This window comes from Bos indicus, chromosome 8 (genome assembly GCF_029378745.1).
Source record: "Bos indicus isolate NIAB-ARS_2022 breed Sahiwal x Tharparkar chromosome 8, NIAB-ARS_B.indTharparkar_mat_pri_1.0, whole genome shotgun sequence".
Taxonomy (NCBI): Eukaryota; Metazoa; Chordata; class Mammalia; order Artiodactyla; family Bovidae; genus Bos; species Bos indicus.
The window spans coordinates 105257901-105280783 of NC_091767.1; the positions used below are offsets into that span (position 1 = coordinate 105257901).

The window sequence follows — 22883 nt, forward strand, 5'->3', positions numbered from 1 at the left end:
GAGCATTACCAAAAAAAAAAAAAAAAATCTGAGAATCAAGTTTCAAGACTCTTTATGTGCTATAGAGAAGGATGAGATTGACCAGCAAAGTGCAAAGGGGATCCTGAGAGAAGAGAGATTTTTCTCCCCTCCAGTAGGAAAAAAAATAAAAATAAAAAGATGGGAGGAGGGGTGTGAAGGAGGGGGAAAAAAAAAGCAAGCAAAACAAAACAAAAACAGGAATGTGTGTTTTGAGCAGGAATGAGGAGAGCTGGGAGGACCATAAGGGGGTGTGTACAGAATTTCATTAAATTGTTACTTTAAGATTGTCTTCTTAAAAAAAAAAAAAAAAAAAAGGAGGGGGTGGAGAAGCGGAGAGAAGGAGGCAAACGGGAAGGTGGAGGACGGCTGGGTAGCTCGGCCTCTCCAAACTGATTGATTAGTCATGATCCCCGCAGTTTTAACTAGGACTCATTCAATTGGGGAGGTGGAGCGCTCGGGAGCAGATTAGCATACGCTTGTTTACTCATCTTCTGAGGGATTTTTCCCCCCTCTTTCCTTTCATTTTGTGAAGAAGGAGGGAGGGGAGGGGGGACTGGGGGGGGGGGAGAAGGGGGTTGTGGCTTGTGTTATAAAGGACGCAAAAAATAAATAAATTAGAGCATCTTTTGGGGGGGAGGGAATTCAGCGGATCAGTGTCTTAGAGGAGCTTTTTTTTTTTTTTTAAGAGCGAGAAATCATATAAAATAAAATGAAATAAAACAAGGAGGAAGGCAACCAGCTGTTAGAGGGGGGAATAAGGCAGATAAAGGAGCGGAGAGAGAAATTAATTGCCAACCAGGAGGAGTTGGGCTGTATTTTTTCAAAGGTGGGGGGAGTGGAGCACACACCTTGAGGAGGAAAGCGAGAAAGAAAAGAAAAAAGCAAGTGGAAGGGGGGGCTCGCCCAAGAAGGGTGAAGAAGCGAAGAAAGTCGAGGCGCCGAGGCTCCTAAAGCTGGCAGCTCCGGGCGGCGGTGCAGGGGCGAAGGGGGGGCGGGGGGGACCGTCGGACATGCGGCTCTGGAGTTGGGTGCTGCGCCTGGGGCTGCTGAGCGCCGCGCTGGGCTGCGGGCTGGCCGAGCGCCCCCGCCGGGCCCGGAGAGACCCGCGGGCCGGCCGCCCCCCGCGCCCCGCCGCCGGCCCGGCCACCTGCGCCACCCGGGCGGCCCGCGGCCGCCGCGCCTCGCCGCCGCCGCCGCCGCCGCCGCCGCCGGGCGGTGCCTGGGAAGCCGTGCGCGTCCCCCGGCGGCGGCAGCAGCGGGAGGCAAGGGGCGCCGCGGAGGAGCCGAGCCCGCCGAGCCGGGCGCTCTATTTCAGCGGGCGAGGCGAGCAGCTGCGCCTGCGAGCCGACCTCGAGCTGCCCCGGGACGCGTTCACGCTGCAAGTGTGGCTGCGAGCAGAGGGGGGCCAGAGCTCTCCGGCGGTGATCACAGGTAGGCAAGGGCTCCCGGGCGGGCGCTGCACCGGCCCCGCGGCCCCAGGGGCGCGCGGGTGCCTGGGCGCGGGTGGCGGGATGGTCGGGGGGCTGGAGGGTGTGTCTGTGCAGGAGCCGCCGCTCAGCTGGCGGCTCAGAGGCTCCAGGACGAGCCGCGAGCCTCACTTTGCCCCATCTGCCGAATGGGCGCGCTCGGAAGGTGTCTCTGCCTAGCCCCTCCGGAAGAACGCAGGGAGCGCTCCCGGCCACCCCAGACCGCAGTTGATGAGGGCTGGTCTCGGGAAGCCTTGTGCACAAGAATCGTGTTTTGGATGTTCAGGTGGACTGTCTCTGTTCGGGATGGTGGGGAGGACGACCCAGTTGGGATGCATGCGAATAGAAGCTAGGGACCATTGATTTCTTTGGCTTTTTAATGGAGATGACCCCCACCCCCACCCCCGCTTTACTTAGCCCAGTTACCCTGAAAGCCTACAAGCTTGTTGTGATCCTCAGGACTTAAAAGTACTTGAAGTGCCCCAAAGTTGCTCTGTACTTGCTGCCTGCCTCTGGGATGAACCCCCTACCCCCAGCCACCCACAGACACGCACGCACACTGCCGTCCCGTGTTCTCTCTTTTCAAGCCCCTTGCCTGTCATTCGGAGCTGGGGTGAGACTTTCCGCCTGCACACCCAGCCAGTCTTCCCGGGACTAGGCTGCGAAACGGGGCACTTTTCTCATTTGGGACTTTTACAAGCCCGTAATGAATTTAGGTTCCCCTCCTCACACCCTCCCCTTTCCATAGCAAAACCCACAGTGAAACCGGACACTTCGCGAGGGTTGCAAACCTTAGAAATCCTCCAGCATCCATTTTCCCCCCTCTTAATGAATCTGTGGCAATGTCTTTAATAAAACTGGGGGGCCGAAAGGGAGGGGGCGGCGCTGGAGGAGAGGAGGAAAGTTTTGCCTCTGCTGGCTGGGAGATTCCCTCCCTGCACAAACAATCTTGCCCCGTCCTCGGATGGCTCAGAGTGAGAGTAGGGGTTCCCCCATCGATGCAGCCAGGAAACGTGTTGGAGGCGTTTTGCGATCCCACCCCCTTACACACACTTTCTTAGAAGGGAGAGAGCTCTGAGTTCTCCGGGCAGTCCGGCTTCTTTCTGTCGTGGCATGGACCTTCTCAAATGTTGCTAACTCTGTCCTATTTACATCAAGCCCATTTCGGGGACCCAAACTCTGCTGCCGTACTAAGTAAGCACATACCGCAAAGCTCCGCTCTCCCGCTACCAAATCCCAAACCGAGAGCTACAAAGTGACTTTCCCCCATGCCTGACGTCATCATATGCTATTTTTTTCTTTTTCTTTCTTTTTTTTTTTTTTTGCGTCTCAGGAAGGAGAGGGAAACTGAGCTCATTCAGTTTTAGCCCCCAAGCCCCAGTCAGCCAGAGGGGTTTATAATGTAGAGTAGAGAAGAGACGGTACTCATAACAGTAATGCTGATGCTTATAATTCAGGGCTGTGGTATGTTTACTTCTCTTTCGGAACACAGGAAAAACACAGAGCCTGCTACTTGGAGATTTTTTTTTTTTTTTTTTTAATGAGTAGATCTGATTTTTTCCTAGTCTATACCTATGGTACAGGGGTTTGGAAACCTTCTCCTCCAGAGTGGAGAGCCCAGGGTTATAGAGGTATCATCAATGAAAAGGTAGTAAATGCACTTTTTCAAAACAAACAAACACGTACATATAGCACCTGAGATTCCACAGGAGCCTGCTTTATAAATGTCTGCAATTCAGACAAGGAGCCCCCTCTTGACACACATACTCTCTTGAGCACTCATTCACTCTCTCACACAAAGATTGTGCAGTAAAATACTTTAATTGGATGGGGGACGTTAGGTTATTATTGCTTGTATAAAATGCCTGGTCCATTTTATGTGTGGAAATAACATTCCTCTCAAAACGAGAAAGAAAAAAAAAAGTCACTGCTGCTGTGTAGCCCCAGAAAGCTCAGAGCTTTTCTCCCTAGGATTCTGGTGGATTTTTTTTCCCCTCCCCTAGTTGAATCTGAGCCAGATTTGACGGTGTGTAAACACCTGGCCTTGAGCCAGAAAAGACTCATTCTGCGTATCCTCCACACGGTACAGGCTGTGGGACTGAAAAGAACCTGCTTCTCCTTGAATTAAAACGCAAACAAACAGAGGTTCTTTGCAGAAACACTTTTGCAGCTCCTTCCTCCGTGTCAGTTCAGGCTGGGAGAGGCAGGGCCGGCTGAGGTGGGCAATTTGGACGAGGGTGTCAAGCCACGTCCTCCCGCAGCGACCTGGGGTGCCTGGTTGGCCACCTGACCTCTGCTGGCGCTCTCTGGCGGGGCGTCGCCACTTTCCTAGGAATCCCTGGTCACCTATCTTGAGAGAGCAGGCATCTCCCAGCAGGGACCTCACTGCTATTTCAGGCAGAGGGTTGCTGCCTCGCTGTCAGGCCAGGCTGCCTTACATCACTCTTTGCTGCAGGATTCAATTGGGTTTCGTAAAGGTCTAATTTTATGGTGCTGTTAACCGGGTCTGTCGTCTGGCAGAGGCAGGCCTCGCCGCTGCTGGGAGGCGGGCCATGCTCCCAGATCCGCCTGGGATGCTATTTCTACCCCGGTTCAAACTTCACTGACACCAGTTCAGACAGGCGCTCAGAGAGGCAGAGAAGAGTGAAGGAGCAGTTTGTTCCTGAAGCTCAGAAAACATGCCTTTTATTTTTTCCAAAAGGGAAGTGGCAGTGGGTGGGGGAGAAAATATATATATATATATACACACACACACACACACACATACACATGTCTGTACATATGTGTGTGTGTCGGTTGCTCAGTTGTGTCCAACTCTTTGCAACCCCATGGACTGTAACTCTCCAGGCTCATGTGTCCTTGGGATTTCCCAGGCAAGAATACCAGAGTGGGTTGCCATGCCCTCCTCCAGGGGATCTCCCCAACCCAGGAATTGAACCTGGGTCTCTCATGGTGCAGGCAAATTCTTTATCATCTGATCCACCAGGGAAGCCCACATATATATGTGTGTGAGTATTAATAAAAATGAAAAGGCTTATGCAGGCAAAAGCAGAGCTAAAGTTAGAAAGTACCTGTGTGCCGGAGTCTCTGAATGGCCCACCCACGGTGGATGGTCTGAGGGTTGAAGAGTCCTTTAAGGCTGTTGTGAAAAGGGTCCTCGGAGGTCCCCCAGGCCTGATCTTGTCTCTTAGGCCAAACAGGGAGATAGATGCAGCCAGGGGAGGGGTCCCCTGTGGCAGGAACTAGGATTTGAGCCTGGTCCTGTCCATTCCCAGGCCTTACCCACTATCCTGCTGAGAAAACCCGTCCGAGAAACACCGTCACCTCCCACCCTTCACAGACCCACCACCCAGCCACTTGGGGCATGGCAATTGGGGTTCCCTTTCAAGTCTGGGGGTGAGGGGGGCTTGTTGACACATCTTTTTGCCTTTATAGCGTACCAGGCAGGATCCAGATCCCTGCCCCTCATCCCCACCTGCCCTCCCCCACCATACCTCTCCAGTTTGACAGAAAGAGAAAGAAGGGGAAGAAAAAGAAAACAAGACTCAATTTGCTCCAAGGAGCAGAGGCCCCGAGCAGCAGTTAATCTTGTTAAAGTTTCTCTGACCTGCTAGATAAGTGAAATGTGGACCCCACAAGTACGGCTACCTCCTCCCGCCCCCATGCCTTAGTGACCCAGAATCCCTGCTCACAAGAAGGAAAGGATTTACCTGAACTCCCTCCAGCACCTCCTCCTGCCATGCTTCTTTCCTTTGTTCTAAATGTTGGACTACTGAGTTGACAGGCTACTGAGAAGAGACCTTTATTTCCGCCCTTCTGCAGCCCGCACTTCCCACAACCCACTCAATCCCAAAAGAGCCTTGGCTCTGTGGACTGAAGATACTTAGTGGCAGGAAGGAAAGTGACTCTTCCTGGGTGCCTCCCAGGTGCCAGGCACTGAGCTAGGTACTTGCCTTGTCTGCCAGTTTCACCCTCACAGCCACCCTGCAAGGTGGGCATTGTCACCTCTGTTTTCCAAATGAGGAAACAAAGTCTCAGAGGGTGGAAGCTACTTAGTCCAAAGTGGACAGAGCCCAGGTATGACCTCGAGCTGCAAGTGTCCGCTTCTTCTTCAGCAGTACTTTTGGAGAGAGAAGGAATGACCCCCTTTCCTTCTTTAGACCTGCTGCGGACAACTCCTTTCTGCCCATCTGTGTGCTAACTGTATTCCTGCAGATGAAATGGGATAAAACGTGAATCTAAATCTCCTTGGAACTCTGGATGTGACTCGCATATCTGGGTGTTTTGGTTTTTGTTTTGGTTTTTTTTTTTTCTTTTCCCACCAAACTATCTATCAGACAGACGGGGCTTGGGATTTCTGTTGCCAATGACTTCCTGTGTGGTTTGAGTCAGGTCACTTTGTCTTTCTGTCCCTTTGGCTTCCTCTTCTGTAAAACGGGCATAGTGGTGTCAGGATAATGCAGGGAAATAGGCAGGCAGAAAGTACCTGGCACAGAACCAGCTCGTCCTGGGGACTCAGTCAATGGCTGTGAGTGGTAGCTGGATCCAGTAAGTAACCCTCTTGCCTTTCCTAATTCGCCACCTTGCCTTCAGCCCGTTTATGCCATGTTCGGGCTTCCCTGCTGGAGTGGCTGGGGAGTCTGTCTAGAGTAGACAGTGTATCTTGGGGAACAAACAGTTGGGCCCCTTCAGATCCCTTCCTTGCACTTTGATTTCCTCTTCTTTGACCTACTTGGATGACTCCTTGGTGATAAGGGCCAGAGGAGGGCCACCAGCACAGGACCAATGACTAGGAAAGCCAGTTAGCACCCAGAGGGAGAATACACCCTCAGGAACAGAAGCCCGACAGTGGCCACAGTGCATCCCGGTCACAGCTCTGTGGTCACATGCCTCTCACTCCTTCCCCAGACACTCCCCTGACTTTCACGTTGCCCCAGCCAGCACTTCACGTGGACAGATCGGGTGACGGAGGCTGCATCACCCTCGCCCCACTACACCGAGGAGGGCAAACTGGAGGCTAAGAGGTGGAGGGCTCAGGAACGTGGGTTTTGCATGGTCAGCCAGGCATGGACTGTGTCCAGCAGCCCATGGAGAAAGAGGGAAATTGAGGGCCAGCATCACACGGGGGCTGAGAACTGAACTGTATCCATAAGCTACCCCTCTCAAGGTGGCCTGGGAGGTGATTTGGTTGAGTTGCTCCCATTTTGTATCACTGAAAATCACCAGCTTTTAAAACCTCCTGCTGCCCAGCTGCCTCCCAGGGATTCAGAGGTCGACGGTCTGGCACTGGCCTGGGCAGCGGTGTTTTTTGAAACCTTCTCAGGAGATGTGGAAGGGCCACCACATCAGAAGAACCGCTGATCCTGCTTGATGTCTCCCTGCTCTGCAGGTGGAGAAACTGAGGCCTCGGGCAGGGGTAGGGAGTAGGGCTTCCTGCTTACCCAGCTGGTCGGTGGCAGAGCTTTTAGAGAAGTTCAGCTGTTCCAGTTCTGAATTACCATCAGAAGGGACCCCCTTTCCATTCCCAATTCCACTGTGGTTCCTAGGGGCAGGGTGTGTGTGTGTGTGTGTGTGTACATTCACACGCACACTGACATTCCATTTTTTTCAAATCTGGTCCTGTATGTGAAGCCACATTCTCACCTTCTGGTACCTCCTTTAAAGAGCAAACACTCCTTCACAAAGGGGATAATACATGGAGTGCCACACATCTGAGTTCAAATGGACCTCTCACCATGCTTGAGCAGTGAGGTGTATTTTTTTTCTGAGGAAAAAGAGGTGGAAGGAGGGAAGGAACCCCAGCTAAGACATTCCCCACTTTGCCCAGGGCTAGTCCTTCCTGAAAGAAGGCAAGTGTTCCTATCATCCCAAATCCCCTCACCTTATGATCACTCTGAAACCAGCGCTGGCTGTAGGGTGTCTTAGATGAGAGAGAAGACCCCCAGGGACCCCAGGTAGGAGGACCCCCTATACAGGCAGCCTGAGCCTCATCTACCTATGGCTGGTCCAGGGCTTAAGAATTCAGTAAGTGCCTGCTTCTCCCCTCACCTGCTGCCCCGTCTCTGGAATTTAATTTCCTTTCCCTCAGTGTCTCTTTTATCTTTTTTTCTTGCTGCGCTGAGGACTCTGCTTCATGCCTTGATGCACTTACTAGAAACATTCAACTCAGACCTGACTTGTGGGTCTTGGCCCTTTAGCTCCTTTGAAAACCTGGAACTGAGAGCCAGGAACTCTGGACTCAAGTCCCAGCTTGGCCTCCTCTGAGCTGTGTGACCTGGAGCCTCTGGGGAGAGAGTTGCAGGTGTGGTTACAGTCAACACCCCCATCTCACATGTTGTCACGAGAACCAGGTGAGACAATGGCAGGAGAAGCTCTCGGCTGAGATCAGAATCTAGTCCATAGGTCCACACTGGTTGGAGGATCCAGAAAGTGAGAGATGTGAGTGCTTTGTAAGATCCACGTTGTTCCTGGAAAGGCACCTTTATCATCATTCTTCACAGTCCAACAATAAACAGTGATTGAGTTAGCAAACCTTTCCCTATGTGTGACCTCACTGGAATCCTTTGATGTTGGAATTAACAGGTCTGCCTCACTTGCCGTGTGACCCAGACAACTTAACTGCTCCTCTCTGCTTCAGTGTTCTCAGCGTGCGTAGCTGGGTAGCAATGAAACAGAGGCTTTCACACTGGAAATCCTAAGATTTCCACAATCTTAGGAATGCCCTGAGGAGAGGTGATGGAGAAGGAAATGGCAACCCACTCCAGTGTTCTTGCCTGGAAAATCCCAGGGATGGGGGAGCCTGGTGGGCTGCTGTCCATGGGGTCGCACAGAGTCGGACACGACTGAAGTGACTTAGCAGCAGCAGCAGCAGGGAAGAGATGAAGGGAAGCAAACCATTCTGCGTCCTGCACCTTCCCTTCCCCTATACTGCCTGAATTGTGTGATTCTACAAGACTTCCTTTGAAGGACTGTGTGAGTTTCTCAGTGACAGAATTCAAGTGGACACGGGCTGACATTGTTAACTTTGTTAGTCATGATGCCGGTATTGTGATTATACATTTTTAAAGATCTATTCTGTTAGAAATGCGTACTGAAGTATTTATGGATAAAATGACGGTATGTCTATTTTGTTTGTTTAAAGTGTTCCAGGAAAAAAAAAATTAGGATGTTGGGGGGAAGAGGGGTAGATGAAAGAAGATTGGCAGACTGATGATCGCTGAAGCCAGATGACAGAAAACAACGGGCTTCAATGTAGGTTTTGTCTGTCCTCCTGTGCCTGATTGAAGAATTCCATCATAAAAAGTTTAAAAGAGTTGGAGAGCCACAGGAGGAGCTGAAGTCTTAGATCCCTGTGTGATCTGTGAGCTGACAGGTTTCCAACTGCATTTCAGCAACTTGGAGCGGGTTAGGGACTCTCCCAAGGTCACACAGAGAGTAACTGAAAGTCAGGGTGCAGACATGGGAGCTCCCTCGGCCCTTCTGCCTATACACCTGTGAACCCAGGTGACTGGCCGTCCTGGAGAGCTTTCGAGGAAGACAAGAGACAGGAGGGGCAGGTGGAGCCTTGCAGAGCAATTAGAAATGTCCGTGAGGGCATTCCTTGCTGTATGGAACCATCCCCAGCATTGGGAAGCATTTTACATCCTTGGTTTTGTGCATAAGAATCCCCTAGAATCTCCTAATCATTGTGACAGCCCAAAACACACTGTGACCATTCACACACAGGCACGCGCACACACACACACACACACACTCATTCACGTTTCCACCTACCCCTGTTTCTTTATTTCTTTATTTATTTTTTGGCTCCTTCTTTCTCTGCATCTCCCATGGCCCTGGAAGCCTTCTAGAACCTTCTAGAGCCCGGTGGGGATGGAGGAGGAGGATAAACTATAGTTGACTAAGAAAGAGCTGACACCCTCAGGAAACGGGAGGAAGGAGCATATGTTTACTGAGGACGTATTTTGTAATGATTGACGGTAGAACTCGAGTCAGGCCACCTGAGTGTGACTGGCTGGTTCTCCAGCCTGCCAGTTGTGTGACCTAGGGCAAGTTACTTAATATCACCAAGCGCCACTTTTCCCCTCCGTGAAATGCGGATGATACTGGCTCCCACTTCATAGGGTTGTTTTGAAGATTAACTGGGCCTCCATGTGGAAAACGCTTAGTAATGGAATCTAGACCACGGGGAAGCACCCAGTAAACGCTAACTCGTGTGGGTCTTGTGTGTGTCTGGTCCTTGCTACACGCCATTTCTAATTCTCTCAATAACTCTATAAATTAGACATGTTTATCTCCTTTGGCAGAGCTAGGAATTGCCTTTCCCTCCCTCCCCACTCAGGAAAGGCTTGTTCCTGTCGTCTTCACATAAAACAAAAACTAAAATGAAGGACAAAGAGAATAAACACTTTATCATTTCCTGTCACAGAAGCAGCATGGGCTCATTGTACAGACTCTAAGCAAAGCAGATTAAAAACAAGGAGCAGAGTAGGACATGTCCCTCCCTGCCCAAGTATTCAACAAGTATTCAGTGAGTTTCTTCTGCATGCCAGGCACAGTTTTAGGCTGTCAGTACAAAGCAAGGAACAAAAGAAGATATCTCTGACCTCAGGGAGTTTATATTCTGGAGTCGGGGGTGAGAAGTGAGAAGGAAGAAGAGGCAGAAGACGAATGAGTAAGGAAACTCACCTCATCATGTTGGGTGAATGTTTATGAACATAGACAAAATAGGAAGAGGGAGTTGCGTGGGGCTGGGGTGGCAGGAAGAGGAGGGAGGCAGTGATGAGAAGTCACTCTGGACCAGAGGCCTCAGAGCAGAGGGGGGTTGGCTGGAGGAGGCTGTGGGGTTTGGAGAAGGAAGCACAAGGGGCTAAGGGCAGGGGGTGGAGGGCGGGGGTCAGGTCCAGCCCAGCGCAGTCCTCAGCTTGCTGTGTGACTTTGGGTAACGCACTTTCCTTCTTGGGGCCCACTTTCCTCATCCGAACAGTGGGGGTGAGGAGGAGCTCATCCTTGTCTGCCTTTGGCCTAGAGGCCTGTCCAGCAGAGGTCCCCTGGGGCCCCGTGATCCTCACGATCAGTGCTGGCAGTCGTTCCCGTGCTCCTCCTTTTTGAGTGAGGCTTCCTCCACCAGGTGGCGCTTGTGCCCCTCGGGGACTAAGTTTGGCCCACACTGCTCCTCTTTCCCAGCTACCCTCGTCCTTGAAAAAGGACATGGCGCCCCTTCTTGCTCAGGTATCACTGGCCGACCCCAACTTAGAATGTGGCTCTCTCATGGACATGTATGCTTTAATGTCTCCTCAAAAAGCCTCCTGTCCACAAGCAGAGTACCGACGGGTAGAATCTGCATCAAAGACTGACTGAAGACATTATGTAGGGAATATTGGTACTTCCCGAGAGCTGGAAGCCATCACATGAATGATATTGCTAATAATAGCTGCTGTAAATATATTTTTTAAAAAACTCGCCAAGTGACCTTTTCAGTGATCACATCTTGGCTTATGGCTAGAATACTCAGGTTTCATAATTTCTTACTGTACAAAAGCCATTCCAGGCAAGTGGCTGGACACTGGCGTAGACCACTGGCCTTTTGGTCATGCTTATCACTTTAATCACATCACTTCATGATTAAAATACTAGAACTCGGGAGTCTGTAGCCATCTGTTAGTCTATTCTCCTTCTGGGAATCCCCAGCACTGTCATCCCCAGATTTTTCTTCCAACAAGAGAAAGAGAATGTTTTCCAGTATTACTTGTCACAAACCCAGGGACCATGGAAGAGTAGGAGAGATGGCCCTGTTTCAGTTTTGGAAAACCTGAGAGGGGTCCCAGGTTCCAGTCCATTTGGAGGAAACAGAGACAGAAACTCTAGGAGGTGCTGGATCACAGCTTGGGATCGAAGTGCGTGGGTCGTTGTTTAGTGGTTCAGTCATGTCCAGCTCTTTTTGTGACCCCTTGGACTGTAGCCCACCGGGCTCCTGTTCATGGGATTTCCCAGGTAAGAATACTGGAGTGCGTTGCCATGTCTTTCCCCAGGGGATCTTCTGAACCCAGGGATCGAACCTGCATCTCCTGCATTGGATGTAGCTTCTTTAGCACTGAGTCATCTGGGAGGCCAAGTATATGGGTGGGGGAGCATAGAACTTGTTACAGATCCCTGATCTGCTGTTTTGCCTTTAAGAGACTGGTGGTCTAACCTGTACCTACCACCTTTGTAGGCAAGAAGCTATTCCTGCATCTGTCCCACATCCACTTCTTCTTAATTCTTTTTGCTCTATAAACAAGAAATACAGCTGAGCAGAATATCACCAGATATGTTTGTAAAGAGGGGTTTATTTCCCCCAATGAAACTGGAGATCTTTTGGCTACAGAGGCTGGTAAGAGTACAGAGAAAGAGCTGATAACAGGCCAATCAGGAACAAGGTGGCCTTGCTCTAAGAGATGCGCAGTACACATAAAATGTAAGGAAGGAAGGCATCCTCTACTCTGGTGAAGAAACATTCCCATAAGTGCAGAGAACCCAGGGGTGTGAGAGTCAGCATCAGAGCCATTTGTTCCCAGGATGAGAAACCAAGGGGTGGTAGAAACAGTGACTTGTCCAAACCAGTGACCATTCAGGGTAAGATCCTCTGTCTTCTGAGTCTTAGGCCAGGGCTAGGTCTGCTTCCCTCCTTGCTTTGCATCCTTCCCTATCAAAGTACCATCTCTCTGCTGAGGAGCATCATTTATCTCCAGATTCTGGTGGACTCTGGACTCACAGATCCAGCTGTCTATTGAAAATGTCAGCCTGCATTTCAAACTCAACATGTCCAAAGCTGAATCCTCTTTCTTCCAAAATTCCTTCTGTCCTCATCTAGTGTCACCTGCCCTAGATATGTCACCCACCAAATGTCAACCCACTCCAGTGTTCTTGCCTGGAGAATCCCAGGGACGGGGGAGCCTGGTGGGCTGCCATCTCTGGGGTTGCACAGAGTCGGACACGACTGAAGCGACTTAGCAGCAGAAGCATATTTGTCCTGTCTGTCCTGCCTTTTTAACATGTTTATAGCCAACCTTCCTTCCCCTTTCTTAGCTTAGGCTTTCTTCATCTCTTGCTTTGACTCTTCCCTTAGAATTGTAAGTGCCCACTTCTCTGAGCCTCAACTCCAACACCTCCTTCAACCTGTCCTTCAGCTTTCCGCAGTCAAATCTTGCTACAGTGCTAATCTGCCTCTACTACCTCTAGCTAGAGGCCCTTCAATAGCACTGCAGTTATTTACAGTCCCCCAGATAAATGCCATAGGCTTTTCCCCATCATTTTCTTTACTTGACATACCTCCTAGATCCCCTAGATCCTTGACATACCTTTCTATCCCCACATAGAAATGTTGCAGGCACCGTGTTGCAGAGCGCTTAAGCATCTAGAGGATTCTGCTCAATGTTCCTCTTCTGGGAAACCCTTTCTGACTCTTCCCCAAATACCGCTTGTTTGCCACCTCTCTTATGCATCTGTCTCGATATGCTCTGCACACGTTTATCAAAACACCTGGAATTCTTTATCACGTTTTATCCTGTGCAAATTAGGGGTCCTCTCAGCTTCTCTACTGCCTGGCCGCACGCCTCGCTTATAAGGAAATACAGAGATTTTTTGTTTAATGAATGCATGAGTGGATAAAGGAACCAGCTACACTTCTAATGATTCTGGGAGAAAGAGCTTGGGAACCTCAGGCATGTTGCATTACGTAACCAAAACACATGACCTGGCCCGTGCGTCACACTCAGAAACATTACACAGTGGTTAATTCCATTTCCCCTTGAGCAAAGAAGTCAGAAGGGAAAAGAAAAGATAATCTGGCCTTCCCAAACACGGGGTGGGGGAGGGACAGTGTAGTCGACGCCTCCTCAACTCACATCTCGGCCTTTCTAATCCAAGCCCCAGATTAACCTTGGTCTTTCCCACTCTGTCCTTTGCCCATTTGCGAAGCGTTTGTTTTGTGTGTGCACAGCAGCACATAATCCCAAGCTTTGCTGTCTTCTCCGGTTTCCACCCTGGTCCCCCCTCGCAGGTCCTTGCTGGGCCTCGGGTGTCCTAGCTGTCATATCTGTTGCCTGGGTTTTCCCTCCTTTGTGATTGGCGGGCCTCCCGTCGGCTGGCCTTGATCTTGTGAGCCCTTGGGGTGACCTTGGGGTCTGGAATCCTCTATCCGCTGTTTATATACCCTTGAGGGAGGAGACGCATTCTCAGCGGTAATAACAGTAATAAAAGCCGCCAGCTCATAACGAGCACTGACTGTGTGCTGGCCCTGTGCCGAGGGCTGCACACCGGACCCTCGGAGTTTGGTTTAGAAAGTGACATGATTTGCTGAAGGCCTCACGGCTTAAGGGTCGTGGAACTGGAGCTGAGGCCAGTTTAATTTTCTCTCTATCCATAGGGCCTAGTGCATTGTTTGGAATACAGTAACTGTTCAGTAAATGTTCCGTGAAAGGATGAATATATGTGAATGCTATATAGATGGCTGCCTAGCTGGCTGGATGGATGGATGAGGCTACCCCCAGTGGCTAATGCAACCATCTACAGAGACTAAAGAGAAGGACAAAAGAGAAGGAATAGAGGGAGAGAGAGATGGAAGAAAAACTGGAATAAACATTATAAGACTTTAAAGAGATTGGCTAAGAAATCTCTTTGTTGTTCAGAATATATTTTATTTGCCAGTAACTTTTGAACAAAAAGGCCATTGATGTCTACCAGAGCATTTCCCACTTTTACATAGTCTACCAGGAGCTAATAAACTTTCAAAGATTCGCTCTGCCAAACATGTTTCTGGATTCCTCTTTTGGGAATCAGGCTTCCTTGATAGCTCAGCTGGTAAAGAATCCGCATGCAACGCAGGAGACCCCGATTCGATTCCTGGGTTAGGAAGATCTGCTGGAGAAGGGATAGGCTATCCACTGCAGTATTCTGACCTGGAGAATTCCACCGACTATAGTCCATGGGATCGCAAAGAATCAGACATGACTGAGCCCCTTTCACTTTTGGGAATCAGGGCCTGAGAAATGTTCCCCCAGGAACATGCTCAGCAGAGACGGCGACCCTCTCACCATCTGAGGAGGGACCTGATACATTCAGAGCCAGTTTGGGCCCGATGTAGGTGGTATGCTGTGAGAACCAGGGGTTCTGAGCAGAAGAACGACTCTGGAGTAACGAGGCTGGTTTGTGATGTGCTCTCATTGAAGCTGATTAAGCCTCTGTAGAGCCAGTAGTGAGTTCACAGGATTACTCCTTTACAAAAAACCCCACTGGGCTGATTAGAGCTGATCTGCTAGCAGCAAATATGATATCTTGTTCTTCCCTTTCCCAAGACAATAGAGTCTGCTTTATAAAATCTGCTCAGTTTTTAGATGAAGAAACGGAGATCTAGGCAAGTTAACTTGTTAAACTGAGTTGAGTGAGGTTAAGCGCACAAACTGGTAGCAAAATTGAAACTGGAACTGGGATCTCGTGACTCCCAGATCAGTGCTTTTTCCACCAGACACTTTGTTTTCCTTTACAGTGTCAGATGATGGATACATCTGTGGGTTCACGTTAGTGAGCTTATTAGAAATGTCATACAGCTGTTTATTAACTTAAGTATTTCTTACATGCCAAACCTCTGTCCTAGACATTCTGCAAAGTTGAATGGGAAATGGCAGTTTATTCAGAGAGGTAAGCTTCCCTTCTTTTCTTCCTTCCTTCCATCTATCCACCCATCTATTTGGTTACTGAGCAACCTTTACGTCTTTGCGTCTTACACACCGAGCTAGGAGATGCAGATTAAAAAGAACAGGGCACAGTTCCATCCCTTGGGGAACTCCCAGTCCTGGTGGCGGAAGCAGACTGGTAAACAGCTACATGACATCATGGTAACTGCTATAACTAAGCAATTAATAGAGTCCTGGAAAAGCTCAGAAGCAGAAAAACTGTGTTGTTGCACATCTATGTTTGTTATGGGGGCTAGAAAGTACTCTGAGATTTGGGGGGCTGAAAAAGGTTCCTTCCCCCTAGAAGGGCTGGGGATTCGTGAAGTAGGTGGAGTGCATGTGGAATGTGCGCCTTGCCCTGCATAAGGATGTGTACCATGCATGACGTTTTAAGCGTCGAACTGTAAGTCAAAGTAGAACAGTAAACACTCTTTGATTCATGTCTCCGCTAAGGACATTGACCTAGAGTAGCTTTTAGGAATATGACACTAGGAAATGATTCGACGATTCAGTCTATCACCACCCGAATCAAACCCAACAGCTCCATACTGCGTTTGTCATGGTCTTGTGATGCCTTCGTACTTGTCTTTCTCCACTTGTTTCCAGGCTCCATCTGAGCGGAGACCATTTCTGTCGTTATCGCTGCTTTATTCCTACCTGTCACACAGCGCCAGCCATGCTGGTGGTGCTCAGTCGACTTTGTGAAATGAATTGGAGATGGCTCCGCATAAGGGAGAAAAGAGGACGTCTGAAAGGAAAGGTGCTTTGAGAAATGATGATGAGCCTTCAGAAGGGCCAGGCAATGAGAGCAAACGTGTTTGTGAATGACAGCCATTCGACACGGCTCTGGTTCCTCTGAGCTGACCCAATCCCTGTATATATTCCTGCCACCTTTCCCCTGTTACTAAGCCTCCTTTCTTTCTGTTGAGCCAGTATATCATTCTGTTGGCTTTCAGTTCTCCCCCAGGCTTTCTCTCAGTTTCTCCTATCCTGTCCCTGGAGAGAGCTGCTAAAGAACCAGCTGCAATGGTGAGGATGTGCTCTGCAAGCCTCCCCTGTGCCCTGGAGACCTCCCAGAGGATGTGAATGCAGCGTGAGGGCGAGAAGCATGCCTGCCATCTCAGCACACCTTCCCAGGGCTGGCACATTGCTGGGGTTTGGCAGATACGTGAATGGACTTCTGGATGCATGAATGCCATAAATTTGCAGCACTTCTGATCTGGTCTCTTCAGTTCACAGGTGGAGAGAATCTGATGTCCAGAGGAGGCAGGGAAAAGATTCCAAGTTCTGCTCCAACTTAGAGACAGAGAAGGACAAGAGTCCAGTTCTCCTGACCATTGTTCTATCTAGTCATATTTTTCTGGGATTTGAGCCCAGCTCACTTGAACTTGGTCATAGAGATTTTAGATCATTGATTCCTATAGTTGAGTAGGACCCAAACTATCCTTTTATAGCTGGGAAATCTAAAGTCCCAAGAATGGGAGAGGTTAAACCACACACCAGAGCTTCCCCAAAACCCTCTATGCATCTCCATAGAGTCAATAAAAATGTAGTATGTGCCCAATACTCTTAGAGGTGCAATGCTTAAAGACAGAACAGTTCCCTGCCCTCGTGGACTTAGTATTCTTGTGAGGAGAGAAGGACCACACATAGGGAATCAGTTGTAAGGGCTTATACAGTGACAAGCAATGAAAATGGATGCTGTGGAGAATGACCAGAGTAGAAGGACATCGATGCAGGTGGCCAAGCTGAAGCTTGAATGACAGATGAGGAGGAACAAGCTGTATGAAAAGACAAATAGAGTTCCAGAGAGAAAAAGAAAGAGACAGAAGAGCTAGTGCACAGAGCTTGAGGCAGGACAAAGAAGATTTAGCAGGTTGAAGAAGCAGATAGTCAAGCCATTACGAGACCTATGTTTCTGAAGCTAAAGGTAGCCCAGGTTGTGGAATGTGGATTTTGATCTAGATGAACTAGAAAGTTATCAGAGTTTCAACCAAGGAAGTTACAAGGTCTGGTGTTTGTTTTCCAAAGATCAGTTTGACCTCTATGTGGAAAATGAATCATACGAGACCAAGAGTAGAGTGTTGATTATACCACTGTCGTGGTATGAATTCACTATTGATGTTATTGCTTAGTTCATTGTTTAGTTATTACTTAATATTTTGGTGAATATCATTACCACTTGTTTCCTTGCTAATACCAGTACCAACTAAAATATCTGAATAGCACTAATATTTTAAACCAATAGGGGGAAGAGGGGTTCCTTGCATTTTGCTCCAGGAGGACTTGAAGACACTTGTCCTCAAGACATTTTCTGTAGAACTTTGAGACTGTGCCCATTGTTCTGGAGAGCGGGTTGAAAGTTTTCGTCACTTTCTAAAAGGGGTCTATGGCCCCCAAATGATGACTTAAATGCCTAAAAGAAGGAGACCTAAGGGGTCATTTCCTGAAGCCTGGTCCCAGCTCTCAAATCTGAACACTCTAGGAGATCTGTGAAAATGAGAATGTTGATGCTGAGTTGTCATATCAGACTGAGGAATTGCACTTTCCTTCATCTGTACCCTTGTTGGAGTAAATAGAATTGGGGACTTTTTTTCCCTCTGAGGAGAAGTTCGTTTATTCCTTAGAAATATAATCTACAACTTTGTTTATTCAAACTCTGTTCTCTGAGTTTCTCTGAGTTTTAAACTAGGCAAGTTCACTTCCAAAGTGGCCTGAGGTGGTCCTTATCGTAATTATTCACTGTGGACTTTACCCAGGAATCTGTGAATCCAAATATCCATCTACTCTTCCATCCATCCAGGCATCACCCAACATCCACCCACCTACCCTCCTTCCCTCCCCCCCACCCTCCCTTCATCCCTCCTCCATACATTGATCTTTCCACCCTTCCATCAGTCCATGCCCTCACCAATGTATCCTTCCATCCATGTAGCCTATTTACCAGGCTCTCTGCTTCCCTGGTGACTCACATAGTAAAGCGTCCGCCTGCAGTGTGGGAGACCTGGGTTCCATCTCTGGGTTGGGAACATCCCTAGGGGAAGGGAATGTCTACCCACTCCAGCATTCTTGCCTGGAGAATTCCATGGACAGAGGAGCCTGGCAGGCTACAGTCCATGGGGCCAAAAAGAGTCAGACACAACTGAGTGACTAACACTTTCACTGTTTTCACTTTTCTCATGCTAGAGCTAGGACAAGAGTTGCTGCTGCTGCTGCTAAGTCAATTCAGTCGTGTCCGACTCTGTGCGATCCCAGAGACGGCAGCCCACCAGGCTCCCCCATCCCTGGGATTCTCCAGGCAAGAACACTGGAGTGGGTTGCCATTTCCTTCTCCAATGCATGAAAGTGAAAAGTGAAAGTGAAGTCGCTCAGTCGTGTCCGACTCCTAGTGACTCCATGGACTGCAACCCACCAGGCTCCTCCATCCATGGGATTTTCCAGGCAAGAGTACTGGAGTGGGTTGCCATTGCCTTCTCCGAGGACAAGAGTTAGGAGATTCCAGTTCTTGTCCTCACACCACTGTGAGTCCTTGATAAAAATCTGAGAAACCTCCACTGAACCGTTCACTTCTACTAGAGCACAGTTAGAAAATCTCACTTCAGAAGTTGAAAACTACTTTGAAAAAAAATTCAAGTGCTTGTCCTGCTTAGTGACATGGTTTTAAGTATTCCCAGCAGTGCTCTGGATCCGGGTCTAGATGAATGGAGGCCCCTTTATCAACTCCAATATTTTAGATCAATAACGGCTTCTACCTTGGGTCAGCAGGTGGTGGGAACCCAGTAGAGATTGTGAAATTGAGGCAGGGCTGGTGGGGAAAGGGCTGGCTGCATAGAGCGGGCAGAGAAGGGAGCTGATGGTCACTTAGCTTCTGGGACTGTCTTTTGCCCCCAAGACTTCACAATCCGTGTGTGCGCCTGGATGCATGATGTTGGAGGAAGCCCTCGTGGCATGAAGTTGTTTCAGTTTCTGAAGCATTTTCGACATGTACCTATCATATTCCCACTCGCCTTGTAAAACAAGCATTTTCATTTAATACAGTGAGGTCTTTGTATTCTCAACAACAAACACATGGTCTAAGGCTCGCGGACACAACCTGCCTTTTTCTTCAACACTCTCCGCTACCCACCCCCACCCCCACCAGACTCTGTCTGCCCTTACAAAGCCCAGCATCAGCAGAATATCTGTTTACAAACAAGGGCTCCTAGAGAACAGTATCAGAAGCTCGAACAATCCTCTAGAACACGCCCCCAGCTCTGCCCTTGGAATCCCTGTGAGCGGTGTGTGTCACTGGCAGCCGCTTTCGTGGAAGGCTTTCTGCCTTTCCATCTTTCCATCTGCCTTCCTCTGTCTTCTTCCACTTATTCATTAAAACCGTGAGGGTCCTGGACTGAAGAGGCAGTTGGATGTGGGCTTGGGATATCTGGAAAATAGAGCCCGACAGGGAGTGGCTAGAGAACAGCGACACAGACCCACACACATCCCGCTTGCCGTGTCATCTGAAGCAGAAGCTGATTGAAGAAGGATTATTCATTGAGTGGATGTAACAGTCACACGGTGATCACGAAGCTCTAGATCATTTTTCTAGTGTTAGCAGCAGCCGAAGCGATTCTTTTGTTACTCTCTCAAACTTGAGTCTACTGTAGCTCCCTATTACCTACACATGGTAAGGATAATAGCTAACATATTTAGCACGTAATAGTGCCAGACGCTGTTCTGAGGACTTTGCGTGTATTAACTCTTTAATCTTCACAAGGACCCTCTGAAATAGATACTCTTATAACCCCAGTATTCCAGATTGAGAGAGCTGAGGGGTATGGGAAAGTTAAGTGACTTCCCGAAGGTCAAGTACTATATAGAATTAGTCCCAGAGTTCACTACATCCCACTACAAACCCTCTAGGTCAGGCTAGAATTCCTTAGCATCACATTCAACTTCCTCCGCAAGCATTATTTTCTACCATAACATTTCCTAGTTCCTCATATCAGGGATCCTCAACCTCAGCACAGTGGAGATATTGGAAAGGGTGATTCTCTGTTGTGGGAGTTTGTCCCAGGCACTCTAGGATGCTTAGCAGCATCCCTGGCCTCTGCCCACAAGAAGCAGAAGCAGCCTCCCTTCCCTAGCTGCGTTGATCAAAAATGTCTATAGGAACATTACCACATGTTCACTGGTTGAGAACTGTTGTCTTACGTGGACTCGTCTGATGAAACAGAATTATCTGGTGTTCATAGAACACTACTGCCACCCCCATGCTTTTTCAGGTTTTGAAATTTTTTTAATGTATTGGAGTATAGTTGCTTTACAATGTTGTGTTGGCTTCTGCTGTATAGCAAAGTGAATCACTTATACATGTACCCCCTCTGTTTTAAATAGTAGATTGCCTTCCCACTTAGGTCACCACAGAGCACTGAGTAGAGTTCCCTGTGCTGTGCAGTCGGTTCTCATCAGTTATCTGTGTTATATGTAGGCCCTGGGTCAGGAAGATCCCCTGGAAGAGGGCATGGCAGCCCACTCCAGTATTCTTGCCTGGAGAGATCCATGGACAGAGGAGCCTGGCGGGCTACAGTCAATAGGGTCGCAAAGAGTCGGACACGACTGAGCGACTAACACTTTTACTTTTCACGTTATACATGTTAGTGTTTATACGTCAATTCCAGTCTCCCAATTCATCCCACTCCCCTCTCCCCCTTGGTATCCATAAATTCATTCTCTACATCTGTGTCTCTGTTTCTGCTTTGCAAGTAAGTTCATCTGTAACATTTCTCTAGGTTCCTCCTATAAGCGATGTTATACTATTTGTTTTTCTCTTCCTGACTTAGTTCACTCTGGTTGACAGTCTGCAGGTTCTAGCCACATCTCTGGAGATGGCACGGTTTTGCTGCTTTTATGGCTGAATAGTATTCCACTGTATATATATATATATATATATATACATATACATACATACACCATATCTTTATCCACTCCTCTATTATGGACATTTAGGTTGCTTCCATGCCCTGGCTATTGTAAATATTGCTGTAATCAACATTTGGACGCATGGATCTTTTTGGATTATGGTTTCCTCCAGGTATCTGCCCAGGAGTGGGATCGCAGGGTCATATGGCAGCTCTATTTTTAGTTTTGTAAGGAAACTTCACACCGTTCTCCATAGTGGCTGCACCAGTTTACATTCCCACCAACCGTGGAGGAGGTTCCCTTCTCTCCACATCCTCTCTAGCATTTACTTCTTTCACATTTGGTTTCCCCTTTGACCTTGCAGGGTCCTTGGCCTCCTCCCCTCAGTCTTTTCTCTACTCCAGAGTCTTTGAGTTCCTCAGCACCTTTTACAGCTAGAGAGGAAACACTAGCCTGTCTGTGTTATTGATCTGCTTATTTTTATGCTTTTTTGTTTAAAAAAAAAAAAGATCACCTATTTCAAACCTTCTGTTTAAAAATCCACTAAAGATTCCACAGGCGCCTGAATTAAAAGCTCAGTTCATTTCATACATTCAGTGATTATACATTGGCTCTAATCTGTTTCAGGTCCCAGGCTAAGTACTCAGAGTATGAAGTCCCAGGTGATACAACATGCACCTCAAGAGTGTGTGTGATGGATGATCAGATAGGGAACAACTCAGAGATTCAACTCCCCACCCTCTCCTAGTTCAGTAAATGAGAGGACCAAGCCCCAGAAGGTACATGATATTTGATCAAGGTCAGCTAGAGAGCAAGCTCAAAGCTGAGCTAGATCATTCTCCACCTAGTGGAATAAAATTTAAATTCTGAAGTCCTAGTGAACAATTAAATACCACTTACCCATCTGGACTTTTAAAGAGTTCTTTTGAGTTGAGTCATAATTTATGATTTTTTAGTGGATATTTAAACAATAGAAAACTCATATTTGAAAAGTGTATCAGCCCTCTTTTCAAAATTTTTGCTTACATCCCATGCCTTTCATTATAAGTCTTTAAGGCTGAAGGGCTCGGGATTGCAATGGACAGGGTGTCCGGAGAAAGGAGCCCTGGTTCTTTCAGCTCTGTGACTCTATCAGTAATAGCATCATGAAATCCCTAGCTGATGATCCCTACCCCGATGAACTCTGTTTCTGAAAACCCACCAAAGAGTCCCTATTGTCTATGGAATAAACTTCAAATCTCTTCACCTGGCGTTCACCACCCTGCACAATCTAGCTGTGCCATTTCCCTCTACGAGCTCCCTCAGTGCCATCAAAAACAGATGTCTTCTCCATCTCCAGAGTCGCCTTCCAGTGACCACAGCTCTTGACTGCTAGAAAGCTGGTCTGCCCAGCCTCCCACCCCCTACCCCTCCTCTCCCACCAAATTCCTCGTTCAAGCTTAGTTATGTCATTCATCCAAGGAAACTTCCCGGAGCCTTCTTGTCTGAATCAAGTGTTCCCTCCGCTGAGCTCTTTGGCTTATACCTCCACTAGAACTTACTCTATTATGCTTTATTTAGTTATAATTAAAAACTCTCCTTTGTCCTCATGTGGTCAGCTTTCCCCTGACTGGCCAGCATAATTCAGAACTTAGGAACGTGAGCCCTCGAGACCGATTGTTTGGGTTTGAACCGCACCTCTGTCATTTGCCAGCGAATTACTCCGGCTTGGGCTTGCCCGAGCGTCAGTTCTCTCATCTGTAAGTGGAGGAAACAGTGCTGGGGTATGGTGAAGGGAACCTGAGCT

The 22883-nt window shown here is 48.5% G+C and overlaps 1 protein-coding gene across 1 annotated transcript in view; it reads left to right on the top strand.

Moving 5' to 3' along the window:
* Positions 1–695: 695 nt before the first annotated feature.
* The window catches only part of PAPPA (pappalysin 1), a 267860-nt gene continuing 245672 nt past the window's right edge, over positions 696–22883 (top strand). The window contains exon 1 of the mRNA XM_070795369.1: positions 696–1452. Within this exon, the coding sequence (XP_070651470.1) occupies positions 1032–1452 (421 nt within the window). The 5' untranslated portion in view covers positions 696–1031. The remainder of the gene's footprint in view (positions 1453–22883) is intronic.